Source organism: Nicotiana tomentosiformis, chromosome 3 (genome assembly GCF_000390325.3).
Source record: "Nicotiana tomentosiformis chromosome 3, ASM39032v3, whole genome shotgun sequence".
Classification (NCBI taxonomy): Eukaryota; Viridiplantae; Streptophyta; class Magnoliopsida; order Solanales; family Solanaceae; genus Nicotiana; species Nicotiana tomentosiformis.
In genome coordinates, this window is record NC_090814.1 from 24173975 (window position 1) to 24193723 (window position 19749).

The 19749-nt window shown below is 35.8% G+C and overlaps 1 protein-coding gene across 4 annotated transcripts; it reads right to left on the bottom strand.

The window, feature by feature from the left end:
- Positions 1-10115: 10115 nt before the first annotated feature.
- Positions 10116-19469, bottom strand: LOC104112125 (uncharacterized). 4 transcript variants are annotated; one of them, XM_009621966.4, is made up of 4 exons: positions 19300-19460; positions 18262-18473; positions 17709-17889; positions 10116-10926 (listed from the first exon to the last, which is right to left on the bottom strand). In XM_009621966.4, exons 1-4 carry the CDS (start codon positions 19331-19333, stop codon positions 10919-10921), a joined length of 435 nt encoding a protein of 144 aa, XP_009620261.1. In that variant the 5' UTR covers positions 19334-19460; the 3' UTR covers positions 10116-10918. The 4 variants fall into 4 exon arrangements, with proteins under 4 accessions (XP_009620261.1, XP_009620260.1, XP_009620259.1 ...); XM_009621965.4 differs by lacking the exon at positions 10116-10926 and adding an exon at positions 13159-13849; XM_009621964.4 differs by lacking the exon at positions 10116-10926 and adding an exon at positions 17106-17592 and having other exon boundaries at positions 19300-19469.
- Between the last annotated feature and the right edge of the window lie 280 nt (positions 19470-19749).

Sequence of the window (19749 nt, forward strand, 5' to 3'; positions counted from 1 at the left end):
TGCGATCAGTGTGCGGCCCGCGAAATCATATTGTTGTCGCATAATGGACCGCGAAATGACAAAAAACATTCCCCAGTTCCCTACCTCACTCTGCGGCCATTATGCGGTCCGCAGAGTGATTCTGCGGCCACATAGTTGGCCGCAGAAATGCATTTCTTCTGCCTAAATTTTTCCTTTACTTTCCAGTGCATTGTTCAACCCAAAAAGTCTGAGTCGCGGCCCTCAAACACGTAAGCCTACTCTGGCACCACGAAACCTTGAATTCATTTGCGAAATTATTTGGGGCGTTACACTTAAGTACTTCGAAATTTTCCGGAGTATTACATTCTCCCCCGCTTAGGATCATTCATCCTCGAATGAGGGTCAAAATCCGTCATTAGCATCAAATGTGGCCCAACTGTTAATTCACACTCACCAGTAGTTTCAAAATTTGGCTAACTCCCTAAATTTCTAAAACAATCGCTGGAGTCTCCCTTGTAACTGGGCTTATCCATCTGCTAGAGAATCCCAGAAACACATCCTAACAACATATACACAAAACAGCACCAATTGTGGCCTCACAAGCAATATATTACCAGAAAGGAACACCTTTAACGTCAATTTGTACAAATGATACATAATTCATAGAAGGTAACCCTTAGAATGTTTCATAGAACACAACTTTATAAATGAGGATACTTTTTCTTCATTTCTTCCTCGGCCTCCCAAGTAGTCTTTTCAACCTGCTGGTTTTGCCATAATACTTTCATGGAGGCAATTTCTTTATTTCTCAACTTTCTGACTTGCCGATCAATAATAGAAACTGGAATATCTTCGTAAGTCAATTTCTAATTAACCTCAATATTCTCAACCGGAACAATGAGTGTCGGGTCTCCAACTACTTTCTTTAACATAGACACATGAAACATCGGGTGCATTAATGATATTTCAGGCAGTAGTTCAAGCTTGTACGCCACCTCACCGATCTTCTGAATGATTCTGTACGGTCCGACATACCTCAGACTCAATTTACCTTTCTTACCAAATCGCATTACACCTTTCATGGGGAAAACTTTCAAGAATACCCAATCATCTTCTTTGAACTCCAAATCCTTACGACGAATATCTGAATATGACTTCTGACGACTCTGAGCAGTCTTCAACCGCTCCTTAATGATCTTAACTTTTTCCATAGCTTGATGCATGAGGTCCGGCCCGATCAATTCTGCTTTCCCAATTTCAAACCACCCAATAGGAGATCTACATCTCCTTCCATATAAAGCCTCGAATGGTGCCATCTGAATGCTAGCATGATAACTATTGTTGTAGGCAAATTCTATGAGTGGCAAATGATCATCTCAGCTACCTTTGAAGTCTAGAACACAAGCGCGCAACATAACCTCAAGCTTCTGAATAGTTCGCTCTGCCTACCCGTCAGTCTGCGGATGAAAGGCTACACTAAGATTCACCTGAGTACCCAGACCTTGCTGAAATTTCTTCCAAAAATTAGCAGTAAATTGTGCTCCCCGATCAGAAATGATGGAAACTAGAGTGCCATGCAACCTGACTATTTCTTTGATATACAACTGAGCATACTGTTCCGCTATGTCGGTAGCCTTAACCGGAAAAAAGTGTGCTGATTGTGTAAGTCAATCCATAATCACCCAAATTGAGTCAAACTTGAGTGGAGTGCGCGGTAATCCTACCACAAAGTTCATATTAATTATTTCCCAATTCCACATTAGAATTTCTATGTTCTATGCCAACTCACCGAGCCGTTGGTGTTCGGCCTTTACTTGCTGACAATTCAGACATCTTGCCACAAAGTCCGCCACATTCCTCTTCATGTCATTCCACCAATAGACTTCCTTGAGATCATGATACATTTTTGTAGAGCCCGGATGCCCGGAATATCTAGAAGTGTGAGCTTCAGTCATAATTCTTTCCCGGAGACCATCCACATTTGGAACACATAACCGCCCTTGGTACCTTAGCGTACCATCATCCAAGCTGAGAGAAAAAACCATAGTCTTATGTCTATACATCCCCTCCTTCAATTGTACCAATAATGGATCGTTGTATTGCTTCTCTTTGACTTCCACAACAAGCGATGATTCAGTTCTATTTTGTACAATCACCCCTCATTCACTAGAGTCCGCAAGACAAACTCCCAAACTAGCCAATCGATGAACTTCCTTAGCCAATAGCCTTTGATATGCCTCCAAGTGTGCTAAAGTACCCATAGATTTTCGACTAAGAGCATCCGCCACAACATTGTCTTTTCCCGAGTGATACGGGATATCGATGTTGTAATCTCAAATTCAACTCTTTCTGTTTGAAAATATATTGAAGGCTCTTATGGCCCGTGAATATATCCACATGGACCCCATAAAGGTGATGACGCCAAATCTTCAATGCAAATATCACCGCTGCAAGTTCTAAGTCATATGTTAGATAATTCTTTTCATGATTCTTGATTTGCCTATAAGCATAAGCTATCACCTTGCCATGTTGCATTAATACACACCCAGGCCTAATTTTTGAAGTATCACAATATACCACAAATCTATCTGCACCCTCTGGTAAGGTCAACACATGTGCCGTAGTCAATCTTGATTTCAGCTCCTAGAAACTCCTTTCACAAGCATCTGACCATTGGAACTTAACTGCCTTCTGAGTCAATTTAGTCAACGGAGAGGCAAGGGTAGAAAACCCCTTCACAAATTTTCTGTAATACTCAGCTAAGTCTAAGAAACTGCGAATCTCTGTTAGAGTTGTAGGCCTCGGCCAATTCCTCACGGCCGCAATCTTCTAAGGATCAACCATAATCCCTTCACTAGAGACTACATAACCCAAGAATGTGACAGATTTCAACCAAAATTCACACTTCGAAAACATTTATAGAACTTAAGATGAGATACTCTATAACCATTTTCACACAAAGCGGCCTCGTGGCCTCACCCCAATGTATGCAGGTGGAGGTGTAAGCAAAATACCAAAACTCTACTCAAGCGGCCCTGCTGCCTCACCCCAATGTATGTGAGTGGAGGTATAACCACAATACCAAAAACCTACACAAAGCGGCTATGTCGCCTCCCCCCAATACATGCGGGTAGAAATGCGTCAACGATACCAATACCTACACAAAGCGGTCATGCTGCCTCACCCCCAATATGTATATATGGGTGGTGGTGCAAAAACAATACCAAAATCATACACAAAACGGCTCTTCCGCCTCACCCCAATATATGCGGATGGATGTGTAATCTCAATCACAATCTCTACACAATTTGACATAATAGTTTTTCACTAAAATCACGACTTGGAATCATAACACATGGATAAATTTAAGTATTTCACTTGTATTTTTGGAGTAAAATAAATTTGAGTTGATTGTGTCCGAGAACTAGGCAAAAATAAAATTTTACCGCACCTCGCTAATTTCTGGTGTTCTTTTTATTATTGTCTCATTTACTATTTATTAGCTACCTTTAGATATAGTAGTTGTGATTTAATCCTTCTCTATATATTCAGTTTCCGCAACAGCGGCAAGCACCCAAGAAAGAAAAACTCTTATGGGTGCTTTAGTTTGTTATGGTGCTGGAGGTTTTATGGGAGTAAGGTGCGAGAGATCGAATCCTGCTCCTCCACACAAGCCCTTTTAACCCAATTTGGTCTTCTTCGTTGTTCACTTACCAATTTTTGACCCAAGGCTACTTATTCTTTTTTGCTGACTTTTATTTTACCTTTTTTTTTAATTTAGTTTTTTTTTTACTTTATCCGATTCACTATGGCAAAAAAAAGAAAAAGAAAATCTGCTTTAAAAAAGGATTTTTAGGTGAACAGTTTCTCCAAGACGGCAAAAATCACGAATCTTTTTTCTCACCGGTTGTTATTTCATCACAATTTCATGGCATATCATAAATACTAATACTATGTATTTCCTCATTAACTTAGTTTTATGTTAAGCACTCACGAACCTAAAATCTTGGATCCACCCCTGCTTGTATTTGCTTTATTCATGGACTTGAAATTTAAGAACTCCTTACTACTATCTATTTCTGTATTTATCCTTTCTTTTCATTTCAAATTTCTAACAAAGTTCTACTCTCCAATCATAACAAATGCTGCACGTACTCCTCAAACATTGGAAGAGGGAAAAAATTAAACTCCTTTCAGACATTCTAAGTGAACAAAAGTGATGGGATTGGGAGGGGAATCATCATTTGAGGGGCACCCAAATACGTGGGGGGGGGGGGGGGGGGGAAATTAGAACAAACATTAGCTTGCAAATAATAATTCAAGTCGAAATATGAAAGAATTTCTATTTCTTACTCTAAAAACATGAATTTTCGAGGTTTGTGATTTATTTTTCGACTTAAGAATAATATACTTGAGAGCTACGTGCAAAATTTTAATAAAACAATTCAGATAAATGTTTAGACAATAAAAGGTGCAAGTTTTGCTAAATTCCTCCATGTAAGATGAGTTGCCCAAGATTTTTAGTAATTTCAATTCCAAATTAAAAAAGAAACTCAAAGTATGCGCACCATTGAGTATCGACAACTAAAAGAACGTTAGTTGAAAATTCGAAATCACGTCTCCTAACTGGACACAAAACCAGAAATAATGGGAAAATTAAAGTACAACTCTTGTACAATGTGCGATGAAACATATTAATCCTTACATTTCAAATTAGATGATATATTAGTAAAACGGTATAAAGTTTGACCAACATTTTAAAATATATTTTTTTAGATAAAATACATAGTTTACCCATCGACCTTGCAGCGAAATTTCTTGTGCACACCTCTCGATCACGGAAAACATTTTAACACTCAACCTTTCAGAAATGTGTCTAAGACACATCACTTTTGTGCTTGACCAATTTTTCAAATAACGTGAAATTCACGCCCTAATAGGGTTGTGACATGTATCATTGACCTTAAAAAGAAAAAAAATATATTAGAAATTACAATTAAACCCCATTTTCTTCATCTTCCAATTTTTTATATCTTCTCATTTTCTATCTTAAGCATCATTGTTGTTGCCGCCATAATTTGTGAGAAAGCTTCCAACATCAAAATTCAACCACACTATCTAAACAACTAGCCGAAAATAATCGAGTAACAAATTGAGTTCAAAAATCTAATAATCAACAAGACCCAATTGAATTTACAAGCTTTTTTCGATACCCCAACAATGGTGGATTCTAGATTTGTTTTACCAAACCTTCAATACTATTGTTAAAACTTTTAAATCAATCTCAAATAAATAGTTTTCACAATATTTAGACAATAAACCAATAAAAATCGTTCAATTTTAGATCTAAAATTTTATGTTCTTTCAAAAATTCTATTTGGGAAGAAGATGGGGAGAGGGTGGTATGAGGAAGAAGACCAGAGGGAAGGGGAGGGGTTCCTGTGGGGAAGGGAGACAAAAAATGGGATTTTTTATGGGCTTCACGCGCCTTTTTGTGTGTAAACACGCAAATGCTATCTGGTCAAAAATAGTGTCTTAGACACACTTTTGAAAGGTTGAGTGTGTAAAAGGTTTTCCGTTACAAGGTTGATGGGTAAACTATGTATTCTGCCATTTTTTTATCATATTAACATGAAAAAAATTGTAACTTATACTATTTCTCATATAGTTTTTGAATATCTAAAATTTAATTTTAAAATATTGAGTTTAGCTAATCCAATTTAGATTCAAAGTTTAGTCAAATTGACTCTCGATAAGAGAAATGTATCATCTAAATGAAATATAGGGTAGTATTGTGATTAAGGCTGTTCAAAATCGAACCGTAACCGTTAACCGAACCGATGGCTTATTGGTATCGGGTTATCGGGATAATGGTTGGTGAACGGATTGAGATTTTATAATTAACGGCTTAATAGTTTGGGACGGATTACTCAATTTTCTTATCGGATAAACTATTAACCCGTTAAGAATTTTTATATTTACACTTTTACCCTTATGTATATAAAGTACTATTTAAACTCTAACTGACGTTTTGCTACATGACTTGTCTGATATTCTTTAGCTTTGGTTGATGCTTCGGACTAATGAATTGATGATCTTGGACACCAACTGCGTTGGGGTAACACATGTAAATGACCAATTAAGAGTAATCTGATCACCAAACCAACTAGTTGAAATAAGAATAGTAGAGCCTCTAAAAGAGGAGGTCCTCGTATGGAGTCCCACAAAAGAAAGGTATAAAAGCTAGTAAACTATGCAGTTTTGATTGATGAGGCCAATCCATCGTCACATGGCAAATCATACCCACACTAACATAAACATATCTTTAATTATGCCCATTAACTATATGTGGATCTACCTCCTCTGAAGACATCAAAAGGATTTATATATAAGCACACCACCTAGATGTACATGCTTGATTGTATATAAGTTTTCAATCAGTTTGATCAGTTGTTATTCATTCCTTTTTTTTGACATGAAACAGTTATAGTTGCAACCAAAAGAAATACTTATAATAAATGCATTAATGCAGTACAAACTACAAAGCGTTAATAGATTCTATCATATAACAATGTTAGAGATGTTAATAAGCCTGGTAAACTAGAAAGTGCAGGAGATTCTATCATATAACAATGTTAGAGATGTTAATAAGCATGGTAAACTAGAAAGTGCAGGACATACTAACGAGGGAATCGAGTCACTTTATTAGGTTGGCCATTTGGTATTCACAAGACTAGGATTGTTTACAAAATTTCTATTCGGTTTAGCCGATAAACCCCTCAATAACCACCCGATAATCGTTAATCTGATACCAATCTGCACATTGTCTTATTGGATGGCTAGCGGATTACTACATTTATAATCCGATAACCGATAAGCCAAATTGTTAAGTGTAATTATCCGTCCGATAAGCACCCCTAATTGTGATAGCGGAAAACAGAAATAGAGAATTCCCCTGCTATATTACTATAATTTTTCTCATTAAAGTACAACTCTTGTATAATGAGTAAGATTATAGTAATATTCAGGGGCGAAGCTATGTTGGCCCAAGGGTGGTCCTTCGCCGAAAATTTATACTACGTATAAGGTAAAATATTACTTATTATTGATTAAAAATAGACTTTGAACACCCTTGCATAACCCAATGACAAAAGGTGTTCAAAATTTGAACACCCTTATTGAATTTCCTGATTTCGCCACTAGTAATATTGCAGGGGAATTCACTATTTCCGTTTTACGCTATCATAATAAAATTACTATCACAATAATATGTTTCATCGTACCCCTTTCGTATAAAGTAGTAACTACCTGAGCCTCCAAGCCGGAAGAAAAAGCGCAAAACATAGTCATTCTAGCGTATGCGTGACAGGGGGACGGGTCGGGCCGGGTCTAAGAAAAATGTGACCGGTCGGTCACCAATCCGAGCCACTACCATTTTTCCCAACCGAGTTTACCGAGTCCGGGCCCATCCGGTGTTTTATTGAACCGGAACGGTTACGGGCCAAAGGGGTCGGGCCGGGCCAGGTTTTTGATTATTTTTTTTTTGTATGTTGTATAACTACCGTAATTTATATTAAGATAAAGTAAAAATATAAAATAAAAAAATAATCTTATAAAAAGAGTGTTTGAATAAAGGATGCAAAGGCTTTAAAATTCTTATATTTGAATATTTCATTAAGAATTTAAGATAATAGAATACAATAAAGATGGAAAAAAGTTGCACTTATAATTTGTAAGTTCTTTTTTTATTTCAAATTTGCAAATTAAAGTTTACATTCAAAGGTTTTGCATTGCCTTAGTAAGTTCTTCATAATCAATATGAACTTCTTGGTCATCTTCTGGAGTGTTAAATTCAGATGGATGACCATGTGTTAATATATCTCCAAGTTCCTTGTCTTCTGGTTTATCAACATCTTCACGCCCCTGATTTCTTCGTTCCGATCTAATTCAATCTCTGAAACATACTAAAACTTCCAAAGCATTGCTTCCCGATGAGTGACGGGTGTCTCCTACTTGTTGTCTTGCTTGACTAAATGCACTCTCTGATGCAACAGTTGAAATTGGCACATTCAGCACGTCCCGAGCCATAGCGGAAAGAACAGGAAATTATTTTTCATTCTCATGCCACCATCCCAATGGTGAAAATTCCTTTGTGCGAGACCCTGATTGCTTTTGAAGTAGAATTGAAGTTCATCAATATTCCTGCTACTGGTTTGAGTGGAAGGAAATGTAGACCAAATATTATAATCATTAATGTCTTCATCTTCATCCTAGTAGCAGATGGTAGAAGTAGCACAATGCATAGTAGGATTAACATTGCCTACATTAATAGCTTCATCATCAATTATATTTACATAATAATTATATAATTATTGTAAATAATCATTTAGCTTGTTCATACAACAATATATATCTGGGTTTCAGTTGGTCCAATCTCCATATAAGTATAAAAAGCATGGATTAATTGGTGACAATTAGACATCTTAATAGAATGACTTAAAACAGCACCAATTAAGTAAATAAAAGGAATTGGAAAGAAATATTTTTTGAATTTGGCTTGCATTTTTTCAACAGCATCCTTAATTTTTTCTTTCTTCTTAAATTCAGAGAGTAGAAAAGAAATTTCAGTTATATGTACTAAATCCATAGTAACAGTAGGGTAATATGCTCCAGAAAACACAACAGTAGCTGTATAAAATTTATGTAAAAACTGAACATCATTAATGGTCTCCCAAGTATTAGTTGTTATCATACGGTTTGGATCAGTACAATGCACATTAGCAACTTCAGTTATCGGTAATCTATATTTGTAGCAATATTTTTAAAATAAGTATGTATAATTCCATCTAGTAACAATTTCATCTGGCATGAATCTGGGTTTAAGGTTATGCTCTGTATACTTAGTCTTAAATTCCTTAATTCTAGATTGTCTATTATTTTCTTGAATAACACCAACTGCTCTTCCAATATGAGTAATCTCAGTCGAAAATAAATCAAGACCACTTTTAACAATTAAATTATAAACATGACATGCACACCTAACATGAAAAGTTTCGTCTAGTGGTGATTTCAAATGCAGTCTTAATATTGACATGGCGGCATTATTGTTAGAAGCATTATCAAAAGACATACACAATACTTTTTATTAAGATTATAAAATTCAACAACTTCACAAATAGTAGTACTTATAAAAATAGCAGTATGGCTTTGATCTTCATCATATTTAAAAGTGATAATACGTTTTTGCATACAATAATTATTATCTATCCAATGACATGTAATTGTCAAATAATCATTTCCATTTACAGCATGTCCAATATCTGAAGTTAGAGAAACTCTACAAGGAAGGTGGTCAAACAAATAACGTATGTATGTCTGATATTGTCCATGAAATCTAAAGATATCATATCAACAAGTACTTCTAGGGATACCTTTAAATAAGGGATTATAAATCTTTTGAATATACATAGTCAGATATGATGAAGAAGCAAAAGAAAAGGGTGGACAACCAAAGCAATCATTTTTGCTAACTCCTCACGATTCTTCATTTTATCATATTTCATAAGTCCTCCAGTACTAGGGTTTAGAGTTCCTTGATTTTCATCTAAATCAAAGCCACATTCTATAGGATGAGTAATTTTTATATGTCTACTAAGTGTTCCAGTCCTCCCTAAACTTCCTCCACTCTTATGTTTAAAATCATTTTTACAAAGTTTGCATCTAACTCTATCAGAATTCTCTATTTCGTCAAAATATTTCCAAACTTTACTTCTTTTCCTCTGATTAGTAGTCGGAGCCATAGGTGGTCTACTACTAGCGCCACGACCGCCACCCCTGCTATCAACTCCAACACTACTATGTGTAAGTGGTGTCTCATCTTCAATTTCTAATTCATTATCTTCTATACCAAAATCTTCCTGTAATTGTTCATAATCTATATTATTATCAGGTGATATTTCAGAAACATGTGTAGAGTCATTTAAATTACCACTAGATGTTGAAGTAGTACTTCTTTTTTTATTTCCCTGATTAGCAACCTTATTACACACTCTTTTTGCAGCATTAAACATATTGTGAAAATTTAATTACTAACAAAAATTAAATATGCAAATAAAATTGTAAATAAGAGAGAGAGTTGGAGGGAGTGCACCAAATTTCGCAATAAATTGAACACTTGATAATTTTCGCAACTCCAATGTTACCACGAAGAAACGTAAATTGTTCAAAGTTCAAACTTCAAGCTTCAAATAATACGATAAATTAAATTCCAAAAAAAAAGAGAGCCAAATAGTTTATTGCAATTTAGGTGAAGAATGAGAGAATGACAATTGAGAATTTGAGTTTGAGAAATGAGAGATGAGTGAAGAAATGAAGAAGAGGGGGGGGGAGGGGGAGGGGGGGTGTATTTATAGTTTTTCAAAGTGCTAAATTAGTAATTACTAAAAGTGTTATTTTTTTAAAAAATTACCCAAAAAAGGGGCCATTCTTGCAAAATATCCGCTGAGCAACGGTCAAATTGGAAGCTGACAGTTGCCAACGGTCAAATGAATTTAAAAATAAATCATAAAATAGTCGTTGAACTGGTCCGGGCCGGTCCGGTTAACCGGTTCAACAGTGATTTTCCTTGGCCGGGTTTGACCAGTTCGGTTAACCGGTAAGGAAAATGTAAACGTCCCAACCCAAACCCAGCCCCTTACCCCCAAACCCAACCCTACCCGGCTCCCTACCACCGGTCCGGTTTAATACCGGTCTGGGCCGGTCCGGAACCGGGTCAACCCGGTCCATTAAACAGGTTTATTCTAGCCCATCTAATTTGAGAACCAAAGCACGAGTAAACTTTTGGATCAACACCTCAGGGTTCTTTGCATGTCTAGCCCGTGGCAAAAGGACAAGCAATGTCTCATTTCACAACGACCTTCATCAACATCAACTATAAAATCACCATCAAAAGGAAGAATTAGTAACCTGCAAAAATCAAGGGAAATTGTTACCGTCAAGCTGTGAAGTAAATAATTATAGTATTATTTAACCCGTTACAAGAAAATTTATAACTAAGGTGAGTGATAAGGCAACAAATATACCAGATACCTTGAGAAATTGGAACAAGTTGAGATACTCTATCAAGCATTTGTCTAGAGACTTTAAAAGACATTCGGGAAAAAACCAAACTCGGACGTTCCAGAAAAGTGAATGATAAGTTATCCATTGTAAACTAATACTACCACTAAAAGGAATTAGTCTCTTTTTTTCATCATAAGGAATTAGTCTATTTATTGTCAAGACCGATACCCTTATCCCTTCAGTTTACTTTGTTGCAGTTCATTTTCATTTGTTTCTAGTCCCCAATTCTTGAATGTAATCTACGAAGTCTTCAGGTATTAAATAGTTTTTGTGATTTTTCTTTTTTGCTACTGCACTAATTAACATTTAACACACAGCAGGTGGGTAATAAGCAATCGATTCACAGAAACAAAAAGGTTTCAAAATGCACATATCTTAATAAAATAAAAGTTGAATAAAAGCTTCCCGATTTTGTGCATAACGATGTACAATTGAGGATAATTTTCAAAAAGACTTAAGAATTTTGGTAATTTAGGTTAGATGTACTCTCCAACAGAGGGATTAAATAGTTAACTTAGAAAATGCTTAGCGAGGCTGAATAGTATTAGTTGGCATATTATTTTGTCCATCCAATATGATGATGTCCTGTTTACTGTACTTAGTAATATCAAAAAGTTGGTGGTAATGGCAGTCTATTTTGACTTTATCAATGTTTATGTAAGTAGACCTCCCTCTAATTCCACCTTCAACGAAACCAGCCGAAACATCAATATCTACTGTTACTGCTGTATAAAACATGCACTACTCTTTTGGCAATCATCTAATACGGAAAGTTTACACTTTAACATGGCCACTACAGGAACTATGTCGGAATAGGAGAATAGTTAGCAGAAGACATCTGATAATTAAATAGGAAAAATTACACAAGCAGAAAACTTAGTGAAATCCTAGCCATTTAAGATCAACGCAAAAGTTACAATATCACCTCATAAAATGTGAACTAGCTCAGAAACTTTCTTCTTAAATTGGACCTACGATAAGTTTACAAAAATCACAAAAACACGTTTGAGTGCAAAGTACAAAACTTGCCGTCACTACCAACAACTAATTGGGCGTTTGGACATAACAATTGTAAAATTTCAAAAACAATTAAAAAAAATTTCAAGCGAAAATAGTATTTGAAAATTAAAATTGTGTTTGGACATAAATATAATTTGGGTTATTTTTAAAGTTTTGTGAGTGATCTAAGAGAATTTTGAAAAATAATTTTTTAAAATTTTTGAAAAATTCCAAAATTTATCTGCAAATGAAAATTAAAACTTTTATAGTCAAACACTGATTTTGAAAAAAAAAAGTAAACAAAATTCGAAAAAAGTTGAAAAAAATCTTCCGTCCAAACGGGCTCTAAAAAAGAGGCGTTGAAACTTTCAAACGACCTCTCATATTCTTCTCCTCAATAAAAGTTATTTTTTAAATCCAAGTCCCAGCAAGCTCTGTCGTTAATGTAATAGAAAGACTTTTCTGATACAATGAAAAGTAGACGGCAATTTTCACGACCTTGAACCTCTAAAAGTAGCAGTACCATTAGATTATATTTTTGCTTAATGGCTCTATAACCTAGAGCAGAGTGCTCCTAAACTGAACTTCCCTAATTGCTTCATATATTTTGCCTTGGTCAAGTTTCACTTAACTTGTTTACCTATTTTTAAGAATATTGCGGCACCCTCACAAGTATGCTGGCCTTACCGTTTCCTTTTTTTTTCTAGCTTCCCATCTATCCATCGTTTTTCTTATTCTTTTTCTTCCTTTTTTTTTTTTTTGAGGGGGACGGGGAGGTGGAGATTCAACACCACAAGTTATCTTCTCGCAAGAACATATACAAGACTGATGAGACCAAAGGCCAACCTCAAAAGAAAGTTGACAGAAACCATGAAGGAGCAAAAATTAGACAGGAGAACGGGGAGCCTACCAAAATAATTAGTCAAGTGTACTCCCAAAGCTAAGAAAGAAAACGTGGAGGGGTAGAAGCATGAGACACGATCCAATTGAGGATTAAGGCAAATAAGATCAGCAAGTAGGAGGAATAGGAGGGGAAAGGGGCACAATAACAGAAATAACGATGGAAAAAGGACGAACTTTGAGAAAACATGATCATTTATTTCACCCTCAAGCTTAACGCGATGATAAGAGTACAGCAAATGAGTATTTCTGAAATATTCTGAATATATTAAGTGGCAACTGCAGAAATATTGCCTACTTGTTACAATAAAAACAGTCAACACCACTTCAATCCTACCTCAGATAATTGGATCAGACAGATTAGAGAGGTGATGGATCCAAAGCAGATAGACACTAGCCCATTGGTGGGTTGGACAAATGCAATGCTGTGAACAGAAACCAATTAGCCTCCCATCCTTATAACATAAAAGTGGAAGCGAACAATATAGTTTTCGGGAGGACCCTACAGAGAAGCAGCAGCAATTGTTCCATATACAAGGAGAGGATTACTAAGCTCCTCGAGGTTTGGAACGAACAGGCGTGCTTGAAGGTAGCGAAGAGGAAGTCGGGTACTCACAAGAGGGGAAACAAGCAGAGAGAATTATAAATCGTGACTCGTGAGAAAACTGGAACTTAATAGATTGGAAAAGGGGGTAAACAGGAAATTCAACTTTTAAGAATAATGTACAACATGGACAATGAGAAGATCTCTAAGATTTTGTTTCCCGCCTTCAAAACATATAAATGCCCCGATTAAAGAGAAGAGAAACAGTTCATCTCATCTTAACCACGTACTCGAACAAGGTCCATAATCATCGAAGTAAACGTACTGCAGCATGGATACCAGAATTTCAAATAAGCAGACCAGTTGAACAATTGAATCAAAGTACTTAAAATAAGAATACTAACAAGAACACTCCATCTACTTCTTGCATTAAAATCAACAAGAACTTTTAACTAGATAATCCTTCACTGTGTAGCCACCATAGGCTGTTGATACTGCCTTTGCTATTTACACATTTGGAACTTCATCAGGGGTGCATTTTCATATGGATACAAACAAACAACAAAAAGAAAGGAAGGAAACTGAAGTAATATTGATCCTATAAACTCCCATCCTCTCAAAATGATTTCAGTTACAAACAAGCCCATATTCAAATAATTAAACCCATATGTTAAAATTAGGACAAGTCTAAATCATTGAATACACAGGTTTTGGCTTTCAGAAAACACTCCCCATTCTCACCCCAATCCCCCACCCCTAAGAGAAAGGAGAAAAAGAACAAAAATATTGGGCTGCTTTCTAGTCATGTCAAGAAAGTAGTAAAAGCACATCCAAATAGATGGACCAAGCATACTCATGATAGTTCCAAACGGATGGAAAACCCAGACTCATGATAGTTCCAAATGGATACATACAGCTGACTCATCTGTCACATTCTCCTCGATCACTATATAATCAGCTATCAAGTATATGCTAATAAAAGTAAGCAATGTCCACCATCTTAATAATTACTTCCCAAAGGTTTTCCATGTAAGCATACTAAACAATTCACATCAATAGCACTCATCACATATAAATGTACTAAGCAACCAGAAAGGAACACCAAATTCTCAAAATACAGGAACAAACATATTCCTAAACCAATAATTCAAAAAGACACAATACTAAAGGGGGAAAGAAGGTAGTAATAAGCTGAACCAACATATTGGAGGTTCACATTGATGCAACTCATTCTTACCACTGGTATCAGACATTATAGTTTTCAAATCAAGTTCCTTCAACAAACAGTTTAGTTTACAGTTACATAGTTGTTCCACATCTGGTATAAAAGAGCATAGAAGTGATTTGAAATGTCTTATAACCTGTTTGGCCAAAGCTTCTTTTTGGCGAAAAGTGCTTTTTTGGCGAAAAGTGTTTAGCCAAACTTTTAGAAGGAAAAAAAAAGTGTTTTTGAATAGAAGCAAAAGCAGTTTTGGAGAAGTAGAAAAAAGTAGATTCTCCCCAAAAGGCACTTTTGAGAAAAAACACACTTCAAAGCACTTTTAAAAGCTTGGTCAAACACTAGATACTACTCAAAAGTGTTTTTCCAATTAATTTGTCAAACACAAACTGCTTCTCACAAAAAGTATTTTTTTGAAAAGCAATTTGATTATACAAGTATGGCCAAACAGGCTATTAGACTGCTTCACAAATTGTATTAAAATTGTACTGGATACTCAAATTCTTTCACATGTTAGAGTCGACCTATAGCAAGCACACTCTCACACTTGTAAGTCCACATTAAGATCCACGTGTGAACCCCAAATTAGATTACACATGTATGAGGGATTTGAGTTATATAGTTGTCCCACCTTTTTGTATAAGAGGACATCCAAAAGAGTTTATAGAAAAACATTGTGACTCTCCATCTATTTTTTCATTGATATTCAGACACTCCATCTATTGACACTCCATCTATTGCCTTAAGGGTCGTTTGGTTTGAATACGGCTTATGTCGGGATAAGTTATGCTGGGATTAGTTATCCTGGTATTGTTTTTTATCCATTGTTTGGTATGTTGTATTAAAAATGACAATTGCATAATTTCTAAGAAGGTATAAGTTATCCCGGCACTAATTACCCCACCCTCTACAAGGTATAAGTTACCCCGGTACTAATTTTAATCCCGAAATACCTTATACCAGGTTTGCTAACCAAACAAAGTATTAAGGTGGTATTAAATTTTTATACCAGTACTATACCTTCTTATACCTCATACCAAACGACCCCTTAAAGTTTTGGGTTATTATGCAACCTCCCTTACTACCTATGTCTACTGGAGTACAAATTTATACAACCAACAAGAAACCCATATATGAGATTTGCTTAGCTAGTCTCATAATGGTTAAAGGAGGAAAATTGTGATAGATTGTCAACGAGATTAAGAATAAACATAACTTTATTATGATAATCCCTAACAAGACAAATGAAAAAAGATGATTCTTATACCTTGTTAGAGTCGTCACTGGTTGAGGAAAGAGGCTAACACATTTATGGTCATGCGTAATTCTCACCTCATGAGCTAGCGTTGGGATTAAGTTAGGCCATACATCCATCTTAATATGATATCCGAGCATCCCATTCTTGATTTATCCAATATTGGGGTCTAAGTTATCCAATATGGCATGCAAGAGGGATTTAAGTGTCCAACAAGAGGTAAATTTTAGAATTGCTCAATTGAGTTAGGCCAAGATTCATGCATCCCACTTGAGTTAACTTTTGGTATTGAGTTAAGCCAAAGTCCGGCTTTTTAACGGAGTATCAACCCCCAGTTGTCCATGCTCATTATGTTAACTTGAGTTAACTTTTGGTATTGGAGCATCTCATGTAGGTTGATGGAATGGATTGTTTTCTCCTTACATGGTCTTTAGGCAATCCTCATCTCATCCAATTTTATTCCAAGTGCCCAAGGTTTATCTTCTGCACACCCCAACTAGTTTAGTTGATTAATTAATTATTCGACAAATGCTAAAAAGGAAGATATTAAAATCTTCCAAATAGTAGAAAAACTAAACCAACACATTAGAATATCTCATCCATGCAAGTTATATAACTACTTGTGCATAGCAGTGGAGTTCGTAACCAAATATTAGTTAAACTTACACGCAAGCACGCCAACTCATTGACCAGGGTTTACAACACTCATTCACATAAAGAGAAAAGCACTTTAATGAACACCTGACTGCAATTTCATGAACTATACAAAATCTGATAGGGAAAAGAACATAGTTTCCTCAGCTGTTCACATATGATAATGAGCATTCACACTCCTTAAACTCAGGAGCTAAATTTTTAATGATGCAAAGGAAATTGCTCTTACAGCACATCTATTCTAGTATCAGTATACATACATGCCAAAGCTCATAACGTCATACCACACACCGATAGGAAGCAACTCTAATCTCCAAGAACCAATAAGCGATGCACACATCACAAATAAGCAAAATCTAAATATGTCCATCTCCACAGATCTTTGAGGGAAAAGAGGAGGGGGTGAGAGCTGGGGCTGCGCTTGAGTAGGTAAGTGAAGGAAAGAGGAAAGATAGCAGAAGCAAGATCCAAATCTTTGAACCTTTCAGACAGACAATTACAACGATGCAGTTCTGGCCACTGAAATACATATTATACAGATGCATTAAAGAACAATAACACACAGATTCAAGAGTTCAGACATCGGGAGCATAACCGGAGACAAACTACCGCAACAATGAACAACAAACAGACACAAAACTAAATCTAAAGCACCTCACACAAGCTCCCCAAAGTACCAATACACCTACACAACTTAGAAGAAGACAGGTCAGAGCTCTCTCAAGACCAAGAGCTAAGGTAAATATCAATAAGAAGGATGACTGGTCGGGTTACGTGTATCATATCGGCCCAACCTAGAGCGTGTTATACTATTTAAAGCATCCCCAAATACTCTTCGACCGTAATCATAATTGTTGCCATCATAATGTGATCTATATCCATCGTAAGGCGATCTATACCCATTAGATTGGTTTACTGAAACACCAGGAGGAACTGAAACTGAATAGAGAAAAAACAATTATAAACATGTAAGTCAAGACTCAACAAAAATAAAGTAAAAACAAAAAGGGACTAAGAGCATAAAATAATGACTTCACTAAAAAAGCATGCATCACCTTGTGTGAAGTTAGTTTGGTGCTCTGAAAACCGGCATGAAGTTGACAATCTCACAGAATTTGGTGAAATTTCCTTATCATTATAAGGTACATGAAGAGGCCTTGGTCTGGAGGGGATATTTAAGGTAGGTGGTGGTGTCGCAATTGATGAGTTATTAGAGGGCTTGTCTTGCCCAGATATCTGTTTAGAAAAATTAAACGTCAATACACAACATAAGCAAATCAAAATGCTTCTGTAGACTTTGCCTCCTCAAAACCACAAATTCCAACTGCCAGCCCACAGTGTTAACTGAAAGAACATATGTCTGTCGTATCTCTCAATTCATAAGTCAACATCAATAGACACTCCGAGGATCTCTACCGAAGAACATCTCACTGCCAAGATTATCTATTATCTATGCATAGGCTGGTTCTGTTGGATAGGAGGTAAACCCATACCTTAGATTTGCAAGCGCTACAGAAGCTTATAATACCAGAACACATAAATTCACCAAACGATATCAATAAAACTGACAATTTTAGCCAGCTCAAGGGACCGATAACAAGGACTTACCGCAAATTTTAATGTTCTATTGTAAAGCGTCACTAAACCAGAGAAAAGCTTCACAGCATAGTCTGCAATCTCCTCTGTCTCATATTTAGCGAAGGCAAAACCTTTAGGCTTATCAGTTTCCTTGTCACGAGGAATGTACAGGTCAACAACACGCCCTGCTTGAATTAGAATGTCATACAGTACACGATCGCTTACTCTCTCGTCCAAATTTCCTACAACAAAAAGGTTTCAAACCTATGTTAGCAAATCATTCACAACAAAGCACAAACTACATCTCCTATCAATCAGAAATGCATATGTTAAACGCACTCTCCCAAAGATAACTCAAACATGCAATAAGAAAAGCAAAGAGCCTGGACTTTCCATGTGAGAAACCTCAACAAGAATAGCTATCATAATAAACACAGATTAACCAAACTTGTATGCAACTAAGTAAATAATTCAACCAAACTAATATATTGGTGATAACTAAGTAGCCTAGCAAGTCCCAGTCACAAACCTTTGGTGGAGGGTAAAATTGTAACTGAACTCTTACTGCTTCACGAACAAAAAAGAAGCTTTTTTGTAAAAGATGTTTTTCCGCTATTTAAGCATTGCAAAGCTAAACGCCGCCAAAACAATTCATTGAAAAGGTAAAACTAAAATTTTATATGTTAATCCACATTATTTGCACGCATAAACATAACCAATCTGCAATTATAGTATTCATAGAGGACAATTAGAAGTAAATCCTCAAACTGAGCTAAACATTCAGAGTTTAAAACCCCAAAAAGATAAAGCTAAAATTTGTTCCTCCCCCAACCTCCCCACCCCAAAAATCCAGAACGTAAACACATGACCAAGCAAATCGGAAAACATAACCACAAAAAAAAAAAAAAAAAGACACTTTACAGCTAATAACTGCTGCTTTGCTTATTAAAAAGGAAAATAAATTCAGAAATCAAACAAAAGAAAGATGCAACATTAGATCTGAGCATGAAGAATAAAAATCATGTAAAAAAAGGCATAGATAAGGAGAGGGAAAAAAAAAAGACATACCAACATAAATAGTGCAATTAGGGTTCTCAGCCATGGGTGGGATTCAGCTGTGTCGATGTAGAGGAGAGAAATTGGATACCCAATAGATTCACAAAGTACTAGAATCGTGTGGTCACAAAGTTTCTGAGGATGTTAATTTACGTAGAATAAAGCAGATATATATATATATATATATATATATATATATATATATATATAGTAGTAGATTTTAGTGACCGACTTCTAAATGGTTTAGAACTTGGTTGTAAAGCTACATGTGAATTGGATTCGGATATAATTAACGGTAATTATACAGTTTGGAACATGTTTGGAAAGTCACCTAGATATTGAATTTTAGTGTAATCGAGTATAATTGTACACTTTTGCATGTTTGTACTTGTCTACATAGAATTGGGTATAATTAAACAAGTGTAATTATATTCTTCAATTCTGAAGGGAGGTGATAATTGT

Excerpts from the sequence above, each read along its gene's own strand:
- LOC104112125 (XM_009621964.4), bottom strand. The coding sequence starts at position 19,333 with ATGGCTGAGAACCCTAATTGCACTATTTATGTTG. Across the intron at positions 18,474-19,299 it reads TAATTGCACTATTTATGTTG|GAAATTTGGACGAGAGAGTA; the intron begins GTATGTCTTTTT and ends TTTTTGTTGTAG. Across the intron at positions 17,890-18,261 it reads ATAGAACATTAAAATTTGCG|ATATCTGGGCAAGACAAGCC; the intron begins GTAAGTCCTTGT and ends TTTTCTAAACAG.